The sequence below is a fragment of the Crinia signifera genome, chromosome 4 (genome assembly GCF_055691185.1).
Source record: "Crinia signifera chromosome 4, ASM5569118v1, whole genome shotgun sequence".
NCBI classification, from domain to species: Eukaryota; Metazoa; Chordata; class Amphibia; order Anura; family Myobatrachidae; genus Crinia; species Crinia signifera.
Window position 1 is genome coordinate 192,745,048 of NC_139220.1, and position 21,182 is coordinate 192,766,229.

Below are 21,182 nucleotides of genomic sequence, written 5' to 3' on the forward strand. Positions count from 1 at the left end.
AAACAGCTTTGTAAAGTTAATTTTCAGTTGTCCTAACAGCTTTTAATCATGTAAAACAGCAGCAATGTATAAACATACATTATTAACATAAAAGGATGGAAAGGTGTTGATTGGTTATTTTCTTTTTACCTTGAAATATGTCTTGACGAGCAGGTACTGCTTTACCATGTTGCTTGCTAGCCGCTGGAGCAAGATCTAATAAAAACCAAGGTAGAGCAGGCACATAAATACAATAGAGTATACGAGTAAGAGGATGTGATAAGAGGCTTATATTAAAATTTATAGCAATAGGTTAAATAAATTGGTCATAACAGGGTAAGTTGGATAAGTCGATAAGTACTGTAGTATATATTTTATTTGTGCTGGCTATTATTCTTGCTCAACCCATGTGGTATTGCCGGAAAGAACAGGTTTAGCAAAAACTTAATGTATGTATCTATGTGGTTTGCAGCCTATAATATCACAGAACAATTCAGTTAACAAAATAAAATAGAAAGAAACAAAATAAATCCCTAAATAACGCACAAAATATCACTAGGCTATTGATGTGAAGTGTATCCTGGAACTCACATCTTTTCAGGACAATGTCTTTTTCAAATGTACACCTAGCTGGGTCATTAAAAGCCTAGCCCCGCGTAAATGAATTTATGTAATAGTAGTCAAATGTTCCATAATACCAATAACTCCATTTACCGGCTTTTTGTTCCAAGAAAGGAACTGTGCTTAAAGGGACAGATTTCAAGTCAAATGGCTTCTCTGACGGCTCCAGTGTGTACTGGTGTAATGCCTTTTCCATTCCAAGCACAGATGCAGTCAGACCTGTAGAAACCCAAACAGTAGATTAGCACCATGATCCAGAACAATGCTAAGTGTGAAAAATTGTGGCATGTAACATTTTTATGTATTCCAATATATACACAAAAGACTATTTCAGCTCCACAATATTAACTGTAACAATCTGTAGGATATTATTATTATACTTTTATTTATAAGGCGCCACAAGTGCTTCGCAGCGCCGTACAAAGGAACAATACAGGGAGACAAAACTTGGCATAACATTAAATAAATAACAAAAATAGAGTACAAATAAAGAGCGCCACAGTTCAATACACATTACATCTTAAATATAAGTAGTGAGGACTCAATCAACATATAACTAGAGGCTTGAGGCCAATGATGGAGATGGGTATGCAGATGAAGATGGTCACTGAGTGAGTATGGGAGAGCTGTGAGTGAAATGTGAAGAGAAGTGGGCTTTGACAACAGGAGGGAAGAGGGCCCTGCTCAGAGGAGCTTACAATCTAGTAGGAAGGGGAGACAGACAGATTACAAGAGGTGCACGTGAGTGGGTGGTGGTTAGATAGCAGGATGTAAAAAGGCAAGGGGTCGGAGAACCAGCTGGTTTATGCAGTGGAAGGGTACGCTTTGATGAATAGGTGAGTTTTCAGTGCCCGTTTGAAGCTTTGCAAGGTCAGGGAGAGTCTAATGGAGCGAGGGAGTGTGTTCCATTGAAGGGGTGCAGCACGGGCAAAGTCCTGTACTCTAGCATGGGAAGCAGTGATCAGGGTGGAGGAGAGATGACATTAGTCAGCCGACCGTAGAGGGCGGGAGGGTGTATGAATGGAAATGAGGTTTGAGATATATGGAGCAATGGAATTAGAGATGGCCCTGTATGTGAGTGTGAGGTGTTTGAAGAGGATTCTGTAGGGGAATGGAAGCCAGTGCAGATTTTGTTGAAGGGGAGTGGCAGAATTAGAGCGGCGGGAGAGGAAGATAAGCCTGGCTGCAGCATTAAGGACAGATTGAAGAGGAGCCAGTTGGGATTGAGCGAGGCCGGTGAGGAGAACATTGCAGTAGTCGAGCCGTGAGATGACCAGTGAGTGGATGATCAGCTTAGTTGCACTCTGTGAGAGAAAGGGCCTGATGCGAGCAATGTTGCGTAACTGGAACCGGCAAGAATGGGCCAGGGCTTGGATGTGGGGTGCAAAGGAGAGGGAGGAGTCAAGAGTGACACCCAGGCAGCGGAGTTGGGGAACGGGGGAGATGATGGTGTTGTTAACAGTGATAGAGATATTAGTAGGGGGCATAGCTCTGGGATATGAACGCTGACAGCAGCTGCACTTTATCAGATCCAAACCAGCACAAGAGGGGCGCCCATGGCATATTATTGAAAATAAAATGGTAATTATGCCTACAATGCATAGAATAAATTAGGCTTTTAAGACATTTTCTCTAGTCCACCTTTGGACTCCATTGCAAAAATTACACTCCAGCAGGCACTTGGGTTTCAGACAAACGCTACTGTTTTTATATTCTGTAAGCCAGTGGTTCCCAAACTGTGTGCCATAGCGCTCTGGGGTGCCACAGGTTGGTGGTGAAGTACCAAATAAAATAACTTTTGGTCAATATGGTAGACAGAACTTGTACTATTGCCTGCCACATAATCATGCCATACCCACAACCACATCACTACATCTAAGGATTAAAGGTACTGTAATCACACCATACTTCATTTCTATGGAGGTTCTCAATTAGAAACATACAGTATGGTTTACCTAGGGGTGCTGTGGAAAAATACGGATACTCTAGGATGCCGGAATTCAAACAGGTTAGGAACCATTGTTGTAAGCATCTCTTACTGGTAATTAAATTGTGTTATAATGACAATGGACTAGGTGTGCAAGCTTTGCTGCCTAATTCATTTAAGAAGTAAGGAGAAATTGTATGAATGAGCTAGACATTTCCTTGAATACTGCCAAGATCTGATGTAATTGAAAGGTGAAATCACTGACTGCATCCCTCCGTTAGACAGAGGTGGAGATAGATTGGGCATCCATTAAGACTAGACTCAACACAATAGTACTTAATGGTCTTAAATGACAGAAAAGCGTGGGGAATTTTTTATCAAATAATGCGTTTTTTTCTGTCCAGAACAACAATGTTTCTGTAAGTACCTCAGTCAAACACTTTAAGCCATATTACATTACAATAGTTTGTCTTAGTAATAGGTGGAAAATACAGCCTGTAGTAACTAAAAGCAATGAAATAACGTTAACACTCTGCTGTAGTAACTACCATACATTTTTTATAATATGTATCAATTTTTGGCTTATACACCAGACTACATTGTTTATGTTGCTACCATTGCTCCAACATGCTATTGGTAGTTTTATATCAAAGTGAACCATGTCCAGGATGCGTCTCTTTTGTAACCGAGAAGTACCAGAATAGCACACGTCAGATGATGATGCTGGGCCCATCTCCATGTGCAGTGTTCTCAGCACATGCTGAGCACTATAGGTAGAGCGAACCTATTTAAGGTATGAGATTTACTTTTCATTCAGGTTTCCTTGAAAAAAGAACCTGCATGCCCTGAAACATTAGAGAATATGGACATAAAGAGGAAATTCAAGTATGTGTGTATTTACTGCAGGATATTCATTTAGCCCCAATGCCGACACCTATCTGGGATTTTCCTACAACCTTGTTAACACAGGAATCTGTGCATGAATACCTACTAACCTGTTAACACATTAAACAAGCTTTCAAGAAAAATTTAGAAGCTAACTGAATAGCCTCCCACAGTAATGCCTGAAGCTACTACCTGTTAATTACCTGTGGAATATTACCAAGGGTTAATTGAATCTTCTCCATAATAGATTTGTTTGCGTAAAGCCCCGTACACACAGAGCGATTTTTGCTTGCCTGCATGCTGAGCGATGCTGGCTAGGGAAATCGCTCATTTGCTTCCCATCAGATAGATTGCCCATACACATGTAGCGATGTGTGTATGAGCATCTGTGCTAACCAGAACAGGCCAGGTCATATGACTAGATCTTGACTACATGTAGCCAAGGTCTAGTCAGTTGATAGCAATGAACGGTCCCGTCGCTCAGAGTCATACATATGGAGCAATCCGTGCATTATATATGTTTTTGTATGTACATATACATATATATTATATATGCACACACATAGACAACTGTTTCAGAGACATTCATATAGTACCTTTAATTAAGATTGAGGGGGTATATAATATACTAAAGGTCGATTTGAATGAATTTCAGATCAATCTTAACTGATGTGGGGCTCCATGGGTTAAAACACATTTGCTAGCATCTAAAAATTAACATCGCTCACAGCGACTGTTCTTAGTATAAATAAATACAAATACAGCCAAGTCAATTCATTGAAGTTTAGTTAAATATTGCATCCAAAAAAAAAAAAAAAAAAAGTTGCTGTGAGCGGCGCTGGCATTTTTAACGGATATTTTGAGGATTTCTCACAGCAATGATGGCACTCAAAGGGTTAAATGATCTGAAATAGCTCAAAATCAATCTTTAGTAAATATAGCCTTTAGATTGAGTTTGAATAGAACATTTTATTTATTATATATTACAAAGTAACTACTGCCGACTTCTATAAAACAAGGGATAGGATAGTATTGTGAAGTTAAACACACATGCATGAATGTTTGTAGGTTCTTGTACAGAATAATCAGTCGACAACAGTGCTTCCCAAACTGTGTGCGGTGGCTCCCTGGGGTGCCTCGGGACACTTGCAGGGGTGCCGCGGATTGGTGGTCCAGGACCAATTCAAATCATTTATGGTTAATTATTTATGGGCAACACCAGTGCTGGTGGCTGCCAATCATAAAATGTGTACAAACAGAAGCAAACAGAATGCCCTTTACCACTTAACTGACCCTAAGAATCGCACATAAACCCAACTTAATGTTACATTTATGTTACATTTATTCAGTTTTTTTATTTTTCGACCAAGGGGTGCTGTGAAAAAATCCTGATACTCTAGGATGCCGTGATTCAAAAAAGATTGGGAACCCCTGGTCTACAGTATAGTAGTCCTGCTGTAAAATCTAAAATAAATAAAATACCACAGAACATAAAAGGCATATATGAAGCACACAATCAAACATGGTTGGAGGTCTCAAGTATTGTGTATTTTGTAGCACTGCTCCTTCAGAACTTATATTATACCGTATAATAAAAAATGTACCCCAGGCAAGACTTTTATATATCGGTGTACAATACAAACCATTTAAAATGTAGGCAGCATTGAGGTTTAACTGTTTCTGCTGTAAAACATTGAAGTAAAAGGTTGCTCTGTCCCGGACCTCGTCATCAGTGTCCATCATGCATCTGTAACATACAATGGAATGATAGAACGGTTTCAGAACATACATATACACACACACTCACTAACATCATAAGTTTTACAACATCACAATTGTTCCAGTTTTTAGTAAAACAGAAGCAGTTAAAAGACCAGTGAACAGCCTATAATAATAATAATAGTAAGCCATAAGTGTTAGGGGTATAAAAAAAAAAAAAGGAAAACTACATTTTATCATATATTAGGCTCCTACTAGAAGACAACATCTCAGATCGGATTGGTTTCTATAGGCAACATCTCCACTTCTAAAATCCCACACTTTTAGTACAAATACCCCAGTAGAACTGGAGAAAGGTATGACAGGAAGGGGTCTGGCACACCAAAAGCCGCAACAGCTTGCGTGATAGGTGACTCACAGGGCGGGTGCCAGATGACGCTCGGACAGGGGGGATCCCGACGTCGAAAATCCCAGCTGCCGGTGCTCCGGCAGGGGGGATCCCGATTTATAGGGGCTATTCTCACTTGTGGGGGCCCACAACCCCCATAGATTGAGAATAGAACCTGTGGCAAGCATAGCGAGCCACCAAGCCCACAGCGTGGCGAGTCTGCAAGGGCCTTTTTTGCACTCTCGCCTCCTTGTCGGAGCACCGGCAGTCGGGATTCTGACATCGAGGTACTGACAGTCGGGATACCCCCCTGTCGGAGTGCCATACCGCACCCCACAGGACAACAGCTATAAGCACAGCTTAAACACAATGGTCAAAGTTATCAAGTCTCAGTTTCAACTGTAAAGAGACTTTAAGATACAGGTTTTACAGGTCTAGTAGCTACAAGAAAGTCATTGCGAAGATGTCAAAAAGAGGATTTTTGGTCTTACTGTTGAATCCTTTTCTCTGAAGCACTCTGTGGGACATTACACCATGGGGGTTGCAGGATGATTTGGAGTTTGGCACTTAAATTGTATCATTAAAATCAAAGCTCCTCCTTCTTGCATCCCCATAATGCTTCTTTTAAGAGTCCCATAAGTAGCAGTAACCCCTTGAAACTGTTCGAAAATGAACAACGGTCAAGAATCCAAACCTCGCATGAATGACATGAGGAAAGGAATGCAATGTCCATAGCCTGCTTCAGAAAAAAAGTATTCAATGATTTTAGCAGGGCTGGTGGGACACTGGACCATGAGAAGTTTACCAGCCACCCCCTGGGGTGTGAAGGTTCATGCTCCCTGACCGTAGAATTGTATGGCCAAAGTGGACATCACCTGAAATAAGAATTATAACAATTTGTAAATGGGGACATAGGACAGATCCAGAGGTTGCTAGTGCTCCAGTGGAATGTAATGATACCTGGTATGGTATGGGTCACCCTTCATTGCAATAGGCTTGAGTTATTACCGAAAAGATTCAATGGGCAATGGTCTGTATTAAAGCTGACTAACCAAATTTATGTGCATCATAAAGTACAACCGAACAGCGCAACTCTGAACCTGAGGCAACATTGAGTTGGAGGAAGCATATGCTCTATGAAAATCTCATGGAAACATTACGGTTGGAAGACTTCCTGGGTGAAAATTGGTTATGCTGAGGAAGTCTGCATTCCAATTTTCCACTGGATCTCCCGTTGACTGCCAGACTAAATGGTCTTCAAGGTTCTCAAAAGGTTTATGCGTAACAAGGGTTGTCAGATAAGGTGTTGACCCTCTAGAGAGAGGTGTTGAAAACCACCCCCCAAAAAAATGAAGGTGCTGACAAGGAAATAGGAAGGAAGTTCAGGATTTACCAGTGATAATGAATTAACTGAAATGCGCGATTGAGTTGCTTTTTTTAACTGTGCAGCTGAATCGGCTTTCATAAGCAGGTCATCTAAATAAGGTATGATCGCGATACCTTTTTTGTGTAGTAAGCCCTCACAATTCCGAATGATTGCGCCTAGAATTGATAGTGACCAACTGCAAAGTGGAGAATTGAATAATGCCCTGCCCAAATAGGAATGTGGAGACTGACATCCAATGAAGCCAAAATATCATTGGTCCCATTTGTGGATCACACATCAAAAAGATTCTATCTGAAAATGATCCACCCACCACCTGCTTTATAAGGCTCAGAAATCTAAAATCAGCCGAAAGGAGCAGGATGCTGCACCCCACAATTAAGAATAAAAGGATCGGTCATGTGTACCCTACTTTTTAGGGGTAGTAAAAAGCTTTTTTCAATGGTAGCCTGTGCAATGATGGCATAAATTTTTTGTCTCAAACAAATGCTACATCAAACCGAAGAGCTTCCAATGAATGTTTTGATCCAGAATACACAAACCATTGGTGAGGGTAGCATACAGTCATATGACGCGTTTCTCCACCTCCTGTAAGGTGTCAGCGGCTTGATCTGATGAAGCCGCTGACACCTTACAGGAGGCGGAGAATCGCGTCATATGACTGTATGCTACCCTCACTATTTCCTTCTGGAGCTCCAGAATACGATCCCTGACCTGTCTGCAAAGTACTGTGATATTGCAACCCAGCACTACACAAAATAGTAGCTGGTCAGTCAGCAGCCAGCACAACACTGGGATCAGTTTTCTTTTGTTCTAAACTGTGTCTGGCCAGGCAGCGGACATTAAAAAAGCAAGGATTATACTCACGATAATACCTTTTCTTCGGAATACTTCATGGCAGCCATTACATTGGGTTCATCCCTCTCTCCTCTCCAATTAGACAGGTAGTTTTTTCCCCAGGATCCAGCCCCTCCTCTTCCTTCTCTATATAATCTGACACCTCCCCATTGACCATAGTCTTTGACTGTCTCCGTCCTGATCCTAGGGAAAAAACACAAATAGGGAGGGCCAAAAAATTTTTGGGCTGCCATGAAGTATTCCGAAGAAAAGGTATTATCGTGAGTATAATCCTTGCTTTCTCCTTCATACTTCATGGCAGCCATTACATTGGGATGTACCAAAGCAGTAGGGTGGGCTTATATTATACCTCAAGCCAAAACTTGTTTAAGAATCTCGCTATTGAAATTAGGACTTGAGACATCCAACGCATAATGCCTGGAGAAGGTATGTAAAGAAGACCAAGTGGCTGCTTGACAAATCTCCTTGGCTGAAACTTTGGCCTCTCTCGCCCATGAAACCGCCATTGCCCTTGTTGAGTGAGCCTTAATGCTTTCCGGTACCACACGACCCACTTTCTTGTAGGTAAATGCAATTACTTCTCTCAGCCACCTTGAAATTGATTGCTTCGATGGAGCTAATCCTTTCTTCGCCCCCTGGGGAATCACGAACAATGCTTCTGACTTCCTGAACCCAGCCGTTCTGTGCAGATATATCTTGATAGCCCTCAAGACATCTAACGTATGTAATTTTTCCTCTTTTTTTCGTCAGAGGATTTTGGAAAAAACAAGGCAAAATAATCTCTTGACTCAAATTAAATGAGGAAACCACCTTGGGTAGGAAGGATGGTCTGGTCCTCAGTACCACCCGATCCGGAAAAATTTTCAAATACTCTCTTTGCTGACGTTATCGCTACCAAAAATAACATTTTCCACGTCAGGAATTTCAAATTAACTCTGTCCAATGGCTCAAACGGAGCCTCCATAAGTCCATTTAGAACTAAATTAAGATCCCACTGGGGGACTATTGACCTAACCCTAGGCCGCATCCTCTTAATAGCTTGACAAAATCTTCTTATCAAACTATGCTCTGCAAGTTTCTTGTCTAGTAGCACACTGAACGCAGAGATCTGAACCTTGAGTGTAGCAACCGAAAGCCCTTTATTAAGACCATCACAGAGAAACTGTAAAACTTGGGGTATACTTGCTTTAGGGAAATCGAATTTGCCTTCCGACCAGCTTCCAAATACTCGCCATACTCTGTAGTAAACCTCTGATGATACCTTCTTCCTTGCTTGGAGAAGTACTTCGATTACTTCTGAAGATAAATTTTTGCTTCTCAACTGTTGCCTCTCAATTTCCAGGCCGCTAAATTCAACTTGTGAGGCTCTTGACAATTGACTGGGCCCTGCCTGAGCAAATCCTGTGTCACTGGAAGGAATACTGGATCTGCAATCGCCATTCTTCCCAACATGGGGAACCAAGCCCTCCTTGGCCAGTAGGGTAACACGGCTATGACTTGGACCCCCTCCGTTCTGATCTTCCACAATGTCCTGTGAATGAGAGAAATTGGAGGAAAACGTACCCCAGGCGGAATTCCCATCTCTGAGACAGGGCGTCCACTCCACTTGACTCCCAAGTCGGGTACCGAGAGTAAAACTGTGGAAGCTTCTTGTTGACTGCTGAAGCAATGAGATCCACCTCTGGCTGGCCGAACTGCTCCACTATCTTTTGGAAAACTGATTCCTTCAGTTCCCACTCGCCTGGGACTATACTTGTGCGGCTTAGATAATCCGCAAGCTGATTGCTTTCCCCTGGCATATGCAACGCTGACACTGACTGCAGATTTTCTTCGGCCCAACACATGATGCTTTGCACTTCTCCCAACAGCACATGACTCCGTGTACCTCCTTGTCTGTTGACGTAAGAGACGGTTGTAGCGTTGTCTTAAAAAAATACACAGGTGTGCACCCTTAATATCTTCGTTGAAGAACCTCATCGCCTTCCATACGGCTCTTAATTCTTTGTGATTGGAGCAAAACTCTGACTCGCGGGGAGACCACAGACCTTGACATGTTTTGCTCAGACCGTTAGCACCCCAACCCACGGCACTGGCGTCTGTGGTAATCACCTTGTATTGAGGACTTGCTAGTGAAGACTTTCTTGGCTTTAGTTGATCGGCTTCCCACCATACCAGTGAATTTTTTTACTGAATCTGAAATTCTTATTCTTCTTTCCAGAGGTACTTGCCTTCTTGTATAATCTAGAAGGAACCACTGCAGAGGCCTCATCCTCCATCTCGCCCATGAGACTATGTCCACCGTAGAGGCCATCATACCCAAAAGGCTCATTGCTGACCTTAGCGGTATGCGATTTTCTTCGTATATCATAGAAATCAATTGTTGGATTTTCTCGCACCTCTTTTCGGAAAGGGACATCTGAAACCAAACGGTGTATATTAGTACTCCTAAAAACTGAAGATTTTTGCGTTGGTTTTAAACAGCTTTTCTCCCAGTTTACTAGCCACCCGTGTTCTTGAAGAAACTGAATGGTGTAATCTCTTGCTGCCATCACCTCTTCCTCTGATTGTGCCACAATCAAAAAGATCGTCGAGATATGCCCATATCATGATCTTCTTTTTTCTCAGCACTTCTATCAATACCACTAACACCTTGGTAAAGACTCGAGGCGATGAGGTGAGGCCGAAGGGCAGACAAGTGAATTGGTAATGACCGTGACCCACGCAGAATCTTAGATATTTTCTGTCGTCTGGGAAAATGGGAATATGGAAATAGGCGTCTCTTAAGTCGATGGAGACCATATAGTCGTTCTTTCTTATACCCATCAGAATAGACCTTGTGGTCTCCATATGAAATTTTCTCTTTTTCGTGCGCAAATTTAACCTTCTTAAATCTAATATAGTTCTGTAACCTCCAGAACTTTTGCTGACAATGAACAGACGGGAATAAAAACCGGACCCTTTCTCTCCGTCTGGCACCTTCACCACTGCTCCCGAGGTGATGAGCCCTTTTAAACTTAATGTTAGAGCTTCCCTTTCTAACTTCGAAACTGGGAGCTCTGAAACACAAAACTTTGCTACTCTTGGTTTTGACATGAATTCTAGATGATAGCCAGTCTTGACCACCTCCAGAACCCATCTGTCTCGAACGGTCTGTTCCCAGATGTGAGCAAATGCCAACAGCCTCCCTGCTACCGGAACTTGCTCCACCACGGGACCACCGTCACCGTTTCTGCACGGCTCCAGAATTTTCACCTTTTTTTTTTTGGGCGAAAAAACGCCCTGGATGTCCCTTGAGCGTATCTGTCTCGGACCGATCTACCCAGTCTGTATGACCTGGCTTGTCTATAGGCTTGTCCTGTAGAAAATGAGGAAAAACGCCCTCTTCTGTCTTGTGGTAATCTTACTGATTTACCGCCTGACATCCTTTGAATCATCTGATCCAAGCGACTGCCGAAAAGAAAGGCACCTTCATAAGGCAGCGTTGCCAGTTTGTATTTTTGAATGGGAATCTGCCGCCCATGATTTAAGCCATAAGGCCCTACGAGCCACAACCCCTGAGGATAGAGACTTTGCCGCAAAATCTAAACTATCTAAAGAGGCTTCACACATATAGTCCACCGCAAGCTGTATCTGGGTTAGACTCTTGCTGATTTGATCACGGGAGACTTTCTTGCAGATCTTTTTGCAAGGCCGAACACCAGATCCTGAGTGCCCGGGAGAGTGAGGCCATGGCTACTCCCGACTTTAGCGAGACCGAGGAGGAAATATGCAACCTCTTAAATGCACTTTCCATCCTCTTATCCATCGCGTCCTTAAGTGATGCCCCATCCTGAAGCGGAATAGTAGTACGGGTAGTCACTTCTGACACCGCCGTATCAATTTTAGGAATGTTACACCATTTAATAAATTCTTTGTCTTCAATAGGAAACATTTTCTGTATTCTCTTTATTGAGCCTACTCTTTATCCACACTAAGCCATTCCTTAGTTAAAATGTCTTTCACAACTTTATACACCGGGAAGGACCTTCCCTTTTTTGATCTGTGTTCAAATAAAGCATCAATTCAGATTTCACAGGTTGCTTATAATTGACGTTCTATAAAGGTTCTTCAGAACTGTCTCCACTAACTCTACGTTAAACAGGCGTTCATCCTCCAGCACTTCGCCTGACTCTGCTGACGATCCGCCAGACATATCCTTATCCATATAATCATGCATAGATTCATAACCATCATCTCTATCCAGACTAGTCTGTGTCCTGGATCTCTTATTCCCAGTATATTCATCCTAGAAACAAAATTCCTATAACTGTGCTGATATATTCATTCCAACATCCTTCTTTGTTAAACAGTCTAAACAAAGTACTGTCTCTCCAACAAAGGTTTTATCACAGCCTGGACAGACTTTAGTACTCTTCGTTTTAGCAACCTTTCTTTTTTTTTTTTTTTTTTTTTCTGGGTACTGGAGGCACACTATAAAGAAAGAAAGTATACTAACTATCTGACTAACAAAATAAATACAACTGTCCTCAAAAAGAGGACTTACCTGGGCAGCGGTGTAACCGTTTTTGGAGAGGCATCCTCCATGCTCAAATTCACCTGCAAGCCCGACCAACAGGTAAGCAATCCAGCGCCTGTAACACCGATCAGGCGCTTTAAATGGCTGCTGCACGAGCAGTCACGGCGTCTCCTCCCCCCTGCCGGAAGCCTCGCGTCTCCTATTGACAGACGCGTACTTCCGGTATTTGGAACGCACGCGACCGTGACCCGCACGCCGCGTGCATCCGCCAGAAGTGATGCCAGCGTACTCACCGCGAGCAGAGCACCGGAGCCGCCGGGGAGCATGTTTGCCGGAATGGCGCCGAGGACCACAGGTAACAATACCTAGTCCAACAACACTACTCACCCTGCCGAGGGGGGGGGGGGAGAATCGCCGTATGGCTGAGAACCAGCCGCAGGTTTCAAAGTCCTTGCCACCGGCCCCGGACACACATATAGGCTTAAGGCACCGCCAGCCTGACCACCCAGGCCCCCGGCAGCATCACCAGCCTACCGGCATTTTTTGGAAAATAAAGAAATAAAACTAACTACCTATCACAGACAGAAGGAGACAGGAAAAAGACTATGGTCAATGGGGAGGTGTCAGATTATATAGAGAAGGAAGAGGAGGGGCTGGATCCTGGGGAAAAAACTACCTGTCTAATTGGAGAGGAGAGAGGGATGAACCCAATGTAATGGCTGCCATGAAGTATGAAGGAGAAATCTCCCTTTTTTTAAAAATGTCGACACATGGTCGACAGTATTTATGAAACTACACTTGGACCTAAACCATCCTAGGAGATTGCATATTAACAAGCTAAAGGCTGTTTTTATCAAAGAACAAATCAGCTATTAATACTATATGTATATATGTTTTTAATACGTTTTAGTATCACTGGCCAGTGAAATATATTTGGTTAATAAATGCTTAAACTTTTTTATTTATACATTGTTTCTAGTGCGTGTATCCATCTATATTTGTTACCTTGTTTCTACACTGGGAATTAGCATCTCCCTTTCACGCTGCCTGAACCTTATATGCAAGGGAGATATTTTCCAGACTAGTTATGTTTTAATATCTCCTCTGCATATATTGGTATATATCAATTCAACCCCAATAGTGGATTCAAGAGGAATTTTGGGTTGACAGGGAAAAGCGCCTTCTAGCAGTATTCAGAAGTATTTGCAACAGCTGAGCTTCTATTTCTATTTCCCTCATGGTCCTGTAAACCCCCAAATAGAATTTTACAGGTGGTAAAAAAATTCAAGGGTACTTGTTTCCTAGAACAGCACCCAAATTTTCTATGTACGCAAATGTAGGGAAATCGCATCGCATCGGCCATTTTTGTGCCGTGCGATGCAATTTTTTTTAATGTAATGTAATTTATTCACTGCTCTGTGTGCCCCAGGGGATCGCATCGAAACGCACCTCCCGCAAAATCGCATGCGATGCGCGTGGGGCGTCGGAACGCGTCCTCCGACGGTTTCATGCCCCCACTATCCACGTCGGTGTGGAGTTGATTCTATATATATTGTGGCTATTGTGGCGAGCGCAGCAAGCCCCGCGGATAACTTTACATGTATTCCGTGTCTGCTTGCCAAGCTTCGGGCTCGGTGGCTCGCTGAGCTTGCCACAGTATATTAAATAAACCCCACGCTGACGTGGATAGTGGGGGTATGAAAAAGTCGGAAGACGCGTTCCGCTGCGCGCGCCACGCTTCATGGTGGTGTGGATAGTGGGGGGGAGGTGTAAAACCTCATTTTATGACATACAATCATATTATTGTATACCTAATATTACATGAAAAAAAAATCGCATCGCACGGAACTAAAATGGCCCATGCGATGCAATGCGATTTCCCTACGCAGAATAGCCCACTAAGCAAATAGCTTAGTTGGCGCCGTTCTAGGAAACAAGTACCAAATGAAGTATGTATTTTCACTAGTTTTTTACCTTTGAAGGAGAACAAGCACACTGGGAAGGAGACATTCATTTTGAGCACCAAATTTGGCCAAAGCACTAACAGCAGCTGAAAAACAAAGACTATTTCAGATGTTGTGAAACAAAGACCAACAGTTACAAGAAGCCATAAGAACAATGTATAAATACACCGCAAATCTAACTACCAAAAATACTAATACTATCATTTTTATTTATATAGGCACCATATTACACAGCGAGGTACAGAGAGAATGTTTGTCTCTCAGACCAATCTCGACCAATAGGGATGTAGTCATAAAGGCATAGGTATGGACAATCAATAGGAATATTGTAATTGGAATAGAGCTCAGATGCCATTTTACCCACACCATTGTCACAACCAAGTGATGCTTTTGTCCTACGCATTGTGAAATCTAGACAACTGTTCAAACTGAATCTCAATCGGTTGAATGTGCTCAACCATGTTATCAGGCATTCTGGCATTAGAAAACACATGTATATATGATTAAACGGTTAAAGACAGAGCACAGGTTATACCAATACATTGGTACTGTAATGGTGGGGATTCCGCTAGTAATATTGCGGTAAATGTGACCATGTTCTTTAACAAAGTTCATAAAATGAGATAAAAAAAGTCAACAGAAATGGAATAAGCAATACATATTGCTAAATAGAACAACAATTATAAAAAATTATAACATAAAAAAATAAACCTTAAGATTGCTTTTATAACACAATATAACACTACCCATTGTCAAGTTGAAGACATCTTTTGGAAACATTGGCATGTGCTAACGCTAGATGTGTAAATACACAAATACACAGATGTGTTAACTCAGATCTTACTAGCTATCGTGGCAAATGTGACTCGTTTGCTGTAATTAGCATGCCCGGGGTGTACAGGTACGAACGGCCCGCAGCTTCTCGTGACTTGTCACATTTGCGATGCAGTCAATCCTGGGTAGGATGTGAGGGGCCACATCTGTGTACATTATGTGTGTCTGAATTTGTTAAGAACTCTCACTTTCCCAGGAACCTGCAGGTTTATCATCCCCACTCCTCCAGCGGTTGCTAGGAAGCACCGTACCATTAGTGAGGATTTGCTTCAAAAGGACTGTTCATCCACCTGCCAAATGGTGAAATACTTCCACTGGTAAAGTTACCCGTCCATGTAACTATTTCCACATTACCCCTCACATGCTGCTACATCCATAAATCCTGGGAAAGCGAGAGTTTTTAACAAATTCCCCTACCCCTTCCTCATATTTTATATTGTGTTTTGTTTAACGTGTATATTAATTTTTATTCTGTGTTTCAGTAATATTTAACACTTGCTTTATTTATTATTCAGTGCCGCTACACATACTTTTTAGTGTGTTTTTTGCTCCCGTGTGTGTGTGTGTGTGTGTGTGTGTAAATCTATGTTTATTGTATTTGTTAAGCCTTTGTCCTTACCTGCTCTGACAGCCTCATTCTCCAACACTACTCTATTAAAGATGAAACGGATGTATTTGGATGGGGCAGGTGTCCGTGGACCTTCTTTGCCCAATAAGTGTAGTATCTTGGTGGCAAGCACCGTGTGCTCACAGTCCTCAATAAACTCGCATAAATGGGCAAGTCCAGAATCTTTACTGTCTGGGTTCTCCTCTATAATACTGATGATGCAGTCCACAATAGCTCGTTTGTATTCAAAGCCCCCCTGCAAAGGGAAATAAAAACTTAGTGAGTCATAAGCATTCACATTGAATGCATGAACACAGAGCAAACACAAATTAAATAAAAAACACACTGTAACCCCCACCTAAACAGAAGCACACTGTATTAGTGTCTATTCCTTGTTTTACTTAATGTGGGGTACACTCAGGACGATTTGGCCCAAAATGACCCAATTTAGATACAATCTCAACTGATTGTATGTAAATTGGGCATGATTTGCGCCATTTCTGATCCGATCTCATGCGCGGGCCCCTGTAGCTGAAGCGCCACCCACAACCCACTGTTCCAGTTTCCACCATTGGCATTAAAGAAAAAAATCGGGTTTGCGTGTAGCACCTCTGAATCAGCCTCACACTGCTATGAGTATTAAGCATGCGGAATGACAATCTGTTTATCCGAACAGTTTGGGCCCGATTCCGAGCCTCACACAATCCCCATGATTACGTAGTTGAGTGATTGTATGCAAATGTGCATGTGTGGAAAATTCTGACGTCTCCTACAGCTCATACTCCGAATTAGGCTCTATACCGGACCAGTGGGTAATGTAATGCATTGTGTAATAACGTACATCATCCCTGAGCATGTTGGACAGAAAGGTCATCATCACAGTGTGTTTGCGCGGGTACTTCTGACACAAGGCGCTGATCGCTTGTACTACCACTACCTGAAAGATAGAAAATACAAAAGCATTTAGAGCATTCTCCATCTTTTCATCAACACCTTAACTTTGTTATATACAGGGAAACCACTGATACTCCGGCACCCTCAGCTCCAACACTGCCGGATTATTCATTTGCAGAATTATCAGGGGCATCCCCCCTGCAGCGTGATCCCCCACAGCCAGACTACCCCCTACCCCATTCCATATACCTCAATAAACCCTCACACAAAAAACTGGTTTGTTTGCTCACTTTAAATTCGTCGGAGATCTCAGACACAAATGTGGAGATTTGTTTCATAAGTCTATCAACGCTGCTCTCGCTCCCGGTTTTCAGCAGTGTGGTGATAGCCAGTGTAGCGATACTACGGTTGGAGTCTGTGATGAGGTTTTCCAGGTCTAGGTTACATGCAGTGACTGCAGAAGGGTGTTTCATTGCCACCTAATGGAGAAACAAAGAAACATTTAACTGTTGATGAATGATCTAAAAAGGAAGAAGCCTACTGTATGCTAAATTTAAAAAAAAAAAATATCATGTTAAAAGCTGTATATTAGCCTACATTTTTCCTTTAAAATAATCTTAATCAGCAAGTTAGAGTTGCAGAAAAAAATATACAAAAAAAAAAAATGCTTGTACTTTTCTTACAGTAAACGTGAACACATAACTACTAACTGTATAGAGTGCTTGTGCAGTTTACATTTACTGGAATAAGCGCAAGCTCCTCCCCCTCTATACCTCATTGACTGCCTGGCTCTTCAGCATTTGTCTAAAAGCCACTAATACAAGAAAGGAATAGCAGTAAGGCAAACACCTCTAACAAGAACAGCAATCCCAATGAGGAAAACAGAGAATGAAACAATGCACAATTACTCCAACACACACACACAAAGGGAAGGTGTCCAGTGACCGTCTGTTGGAATTAACTCAAGAACAAAAATCCCTTGCCATTTTGCCTAACATCCATTGGAAGACACTGGGACATCACAAAGCTGTATTTAAGGAAGTAAACACTCAAAATGTGGAGTGCACAATACATTATTTCGAAATCTGACATATATTAAATGTGTAACATTTTGTTAATGTGTACTCCAACCAGTCATTGTCTGCCATAAATGCTGAACTATGCTTCCCAGGAGGCTCACACTGATCTGTTGCATGTGACCTCACATATTTAGGAATGGACAGACCTGCTCCAGGTATGTCTGGTAGCAGTTACAGAATTATGCTACTAGGCAATGGCTTATTTGGAGACCTAATACGAAGCACCCAATCTCAGAAACAAGTCTACAGGTAGCTTCCAGATTAGGAGATAAAGTTCCAAAACTACTGAAACTGTAGCCACAATGGGCGTTTCCCCAAAATACAGACGAGCCTCACAGACGTGTTAGCAAATCCAGTTATGGGCAATCAGGATCCAGACCTTCAGTAACATTGGGCACATGGTGAGCTATATGAGCCCCCTAACAGTTGACCCAGAGAAATGACCACAGGTGTGGATCGTGGCCCAACCCATGCATCCCCAGTTACAGCCGAGGGGTGACAACGAAAATGTAAAAATGACTAAGCATCCTTCTCCACCTGGTATTTCCCAAGTCCCAAGCTGCCAACTGGGTGCAGAAGCTCATGATTTTGATGTTAAATTAATTTTAAATTACATTCAGCCACTATGAAATCTTATTTCTACCAGGGAGCATTTTGTTCACTTAAATTATTGTTGAATCAGTTTTAGTGTCTATGCAGTTACGGATAAAGGTCACTTAATGTGGTTAGCTGATTAATGGTGGTTTCTAGGATCATAAAAGTAATGTTTTAGACACTAGATTCTCATATTTATAACATAGTACACATTTTATTAAAACATATATTCATCCAAAGTCTCCAAATACCCCTCTTAATAATCCGAAAGTTGCCCATACATGGTGCGATGATCGCACCCGTTATTGGCTGGATTGCATCGCAATGTATGTGTTTTGCAAGCAATATGATGCGAAGCGATCAGAAGGCAGTACAAACAGTACGTGCAGCACATACTTTTTGTACTGTGCGATGAGTGGCCCGCGGGAGTGAGCATCGCATGGTGCAAACGCACCCTGTATGGGCAACTGGTTGACTGTAATTAGCTACAATAGTAACTTATCTCTATAAAATAAAATGATTTGTAGCTTTAAAGAGACACCACCATTTAATCAAATTATGATTGATCCGATGTGTTTTCAAATGATCTCGGGTACAATTTTGTCCATTAAAAATGGCCTCTAATTGAATATCGTGATAATGACAATTGGTCATAGATTGCAATATCGCACCATTTTTAACGTCCTAAACTGCTTTGGGGATAATTAGCTTTTCATCTATGTATGCGTCAGTGCTAGCACCCTCTTCTATAATGAGTCATTTTTACACAATTACGGTCAATTGTTATTGCTTACTCACACATTAGAATTTTTATTACCAGTTATTTATATACACATATTCGGAATGAGAAGCCTACCTTGTTGAGTGTTCGTACGGCAGCAAATCTTAAAGCAGGCTTTGGAGAGCTGCAGAAGAGCTGTAGAACTGTAAAATATAGAATCACATAAGACATCATAACATCAAGAGGATTACACTACCTATATTGTCCTGTTTGATAAAGTCATACTGTAGTTAAACATTGTAATTTAAGGAAGTGAAAACAAGCTGTTTAATCTTGCAAGTTATTGATATCATAAAGTCCTGAAATGAGGTTTATGCCCCTCCTGTATAAATCTACTAGTCTGTAGTTTCAACAGATCACTTCTGCTGCTTGAAGACTTGGGAATGATAAGCAATCAAATTTCCCTGTATTTGCATAACCTCCTCTAGAGTAAAAACATTTGCCTTTCTTAATGTAGGAACTAGGCAAATGGCTGGACCTTCATTAAGATTTGCACTGCTGTACAAAGTATCACATTCTAATTTTGGATACTGATTGAATGCTATCCTTATTATAGCTAATGCTTAATAATCTATAAATAAAAAAATGGGTCCATGAATCTGAGTACAACCCATTGTAGCCCCTTACAAGTGTTGGAGAGCTAAGCTTTTGATTGGTTTTGGCTTCCAACTCTCAGTGTTCGTCTCATCAAACATATAATACAAGTATGAGAAAATATGTGTCATCAAATGTGGCAAAAATGGAAATAGTTTTGAAAACAATGCTACAAGCATCAAATGAAACCAAAAGTATACATTTTAAAAATTATACATATGTATCAATACAACTTATGAGCCAAGACAGACCTCTATAGAGCAGGGCATGGATCTCATACCTGATACAGCTGGGGCCAGCTCCCTCGCTGTACAGTTAGGAAGGTGGATGATTGCTGAAGCGGCTTCATATATCACCATCTCATGTTTGTTTCGGAGGCAACTCTCAATAAAGTCAAACAAGGGACTGTTGTGTCTACAGAAAGAAACGTTTCCACTTCATTGCAAAGCAGCTTCTCACAAAATAATCATTATGCTATTTTCCATTTTTTTTCTAAACCTTTCATGTTGTATAGCATAATTCCTAAGACAACAATTTTCTTTAATATTAAAAACATCCCTGCATAGATTTACATACATTTTACATGTATTTTTAATAATTACATCCATTATAGTGTGAGCAGTCTGGAGTTTCCCTTTGCTGTGTCTTGTCCATTTTCACAGCTCCACTTCAGTGTCAAGGAACAACAATAGGTACTTGTTTCCTAGCACGGTGCCCACAATATTCAGTCGTATGGCATTGTATTTAATTTAAAATTGTATACCATTGTATATGGCATACAATGGTATACAATGCAATGCGATTTTAAATTGTATAAGCACCCTAATGGGTTTTTTCAATGTTAAATGGAACCCTATACGATTTTTCATTGTAAAAGCACCTTAATAGGAGCTTGCAATGTTAAATGCACCCCCACCCCGAAGCGTGGTGAGCGCAGCGGTACGCGTCCTCCGACCTTTTCATACCCCCACTATCCACGTCGGTGTGGAGTTGATTTTATATAGTGTGGTGAGAGCAGCGAGCCACCAAGCCCGAAGTGTGGCGAGCGCAGCGAGCCTTGCGAGGGGACGCGCATTACTTCACATGTATTCTGCGTCCGCACGCCACGCTTCGGGCTCGCCACACTATATAAAATCAACTCCACGCCGACGTGGATAGTGGGGGTATGAAAAGGTCGGAGGACGCGTACCGCTGCCACTCTCCACACTTCGGGTTGGCGTTGATAGTACGGGTGGCGTGGGGGTGCATTTATCATTGTAAGCACCTATTACGGTGCTTATACAATTATTTATCTTATAGGGGGCACATTTAACATTGAAAACACCCATTAGGGTGCTTATACAATTTAAAATCGTATACCATTGTATATGCCATACAATGGCATACAATTCGATGGTATACAATTTAAAATTGTATAACATTGGCTAACATTGCATCGCATCGCATACCATCGTATGCCTTATGGTATGCGATGCGATGGGCGCCGTGCTAGGAAACAAGTACCCAACAATATTATCCACATAACAAGAGTAGTGTAATCGAGTTAAAGGGAATAAAT

General features: G+C 41.8%; 1 protein-coding gene across 1 annotated transcript in view; it reads right to left on the bottom strand.

The window, feature by feature from the left end:
- Positions 1-21,182, bottom strand: part of COPG2 (coat protein complex I subunit gamma 2) — a 55,713-nt gene that overhangs the window by 12,027 nt on the left and 22,504 nt on the right. The window contains exons 10-18 of the mRNA XM_083183322.1: positions 19,905-20,038; positions 19,106-19,173; positions 16,867-17,055; positions 16,524-16,619; positions 15,695-15,938; positions 14,252-14,327; positions 5,056-5,159; positions 694-819; positions 130-195 (exon numbers count right to left, since the gene is read on the bottom strand). Coding sequence (XP_083039448.1) covers positions 130-195; positions 694-819; positions 5,056-5,159; positions 14,252-14,327; positions 15,695-15,938; positions 16,524-16,619; positions 16,867-17,055; positions 19,106-19,173; positions 19,905-20,038 — 1,103 coding nt within the window. The remainder of the gene's footprint in view (positions 1-129; positions 196-693; positions 820-5,055; positions 5,160-14,251; positions 14,328-15,694; positions 15,939-16,523; positions 16,620-16,866; positions 17,056-19,105; positions 19,174-19,904; positions 20,039-21,182) is intronic.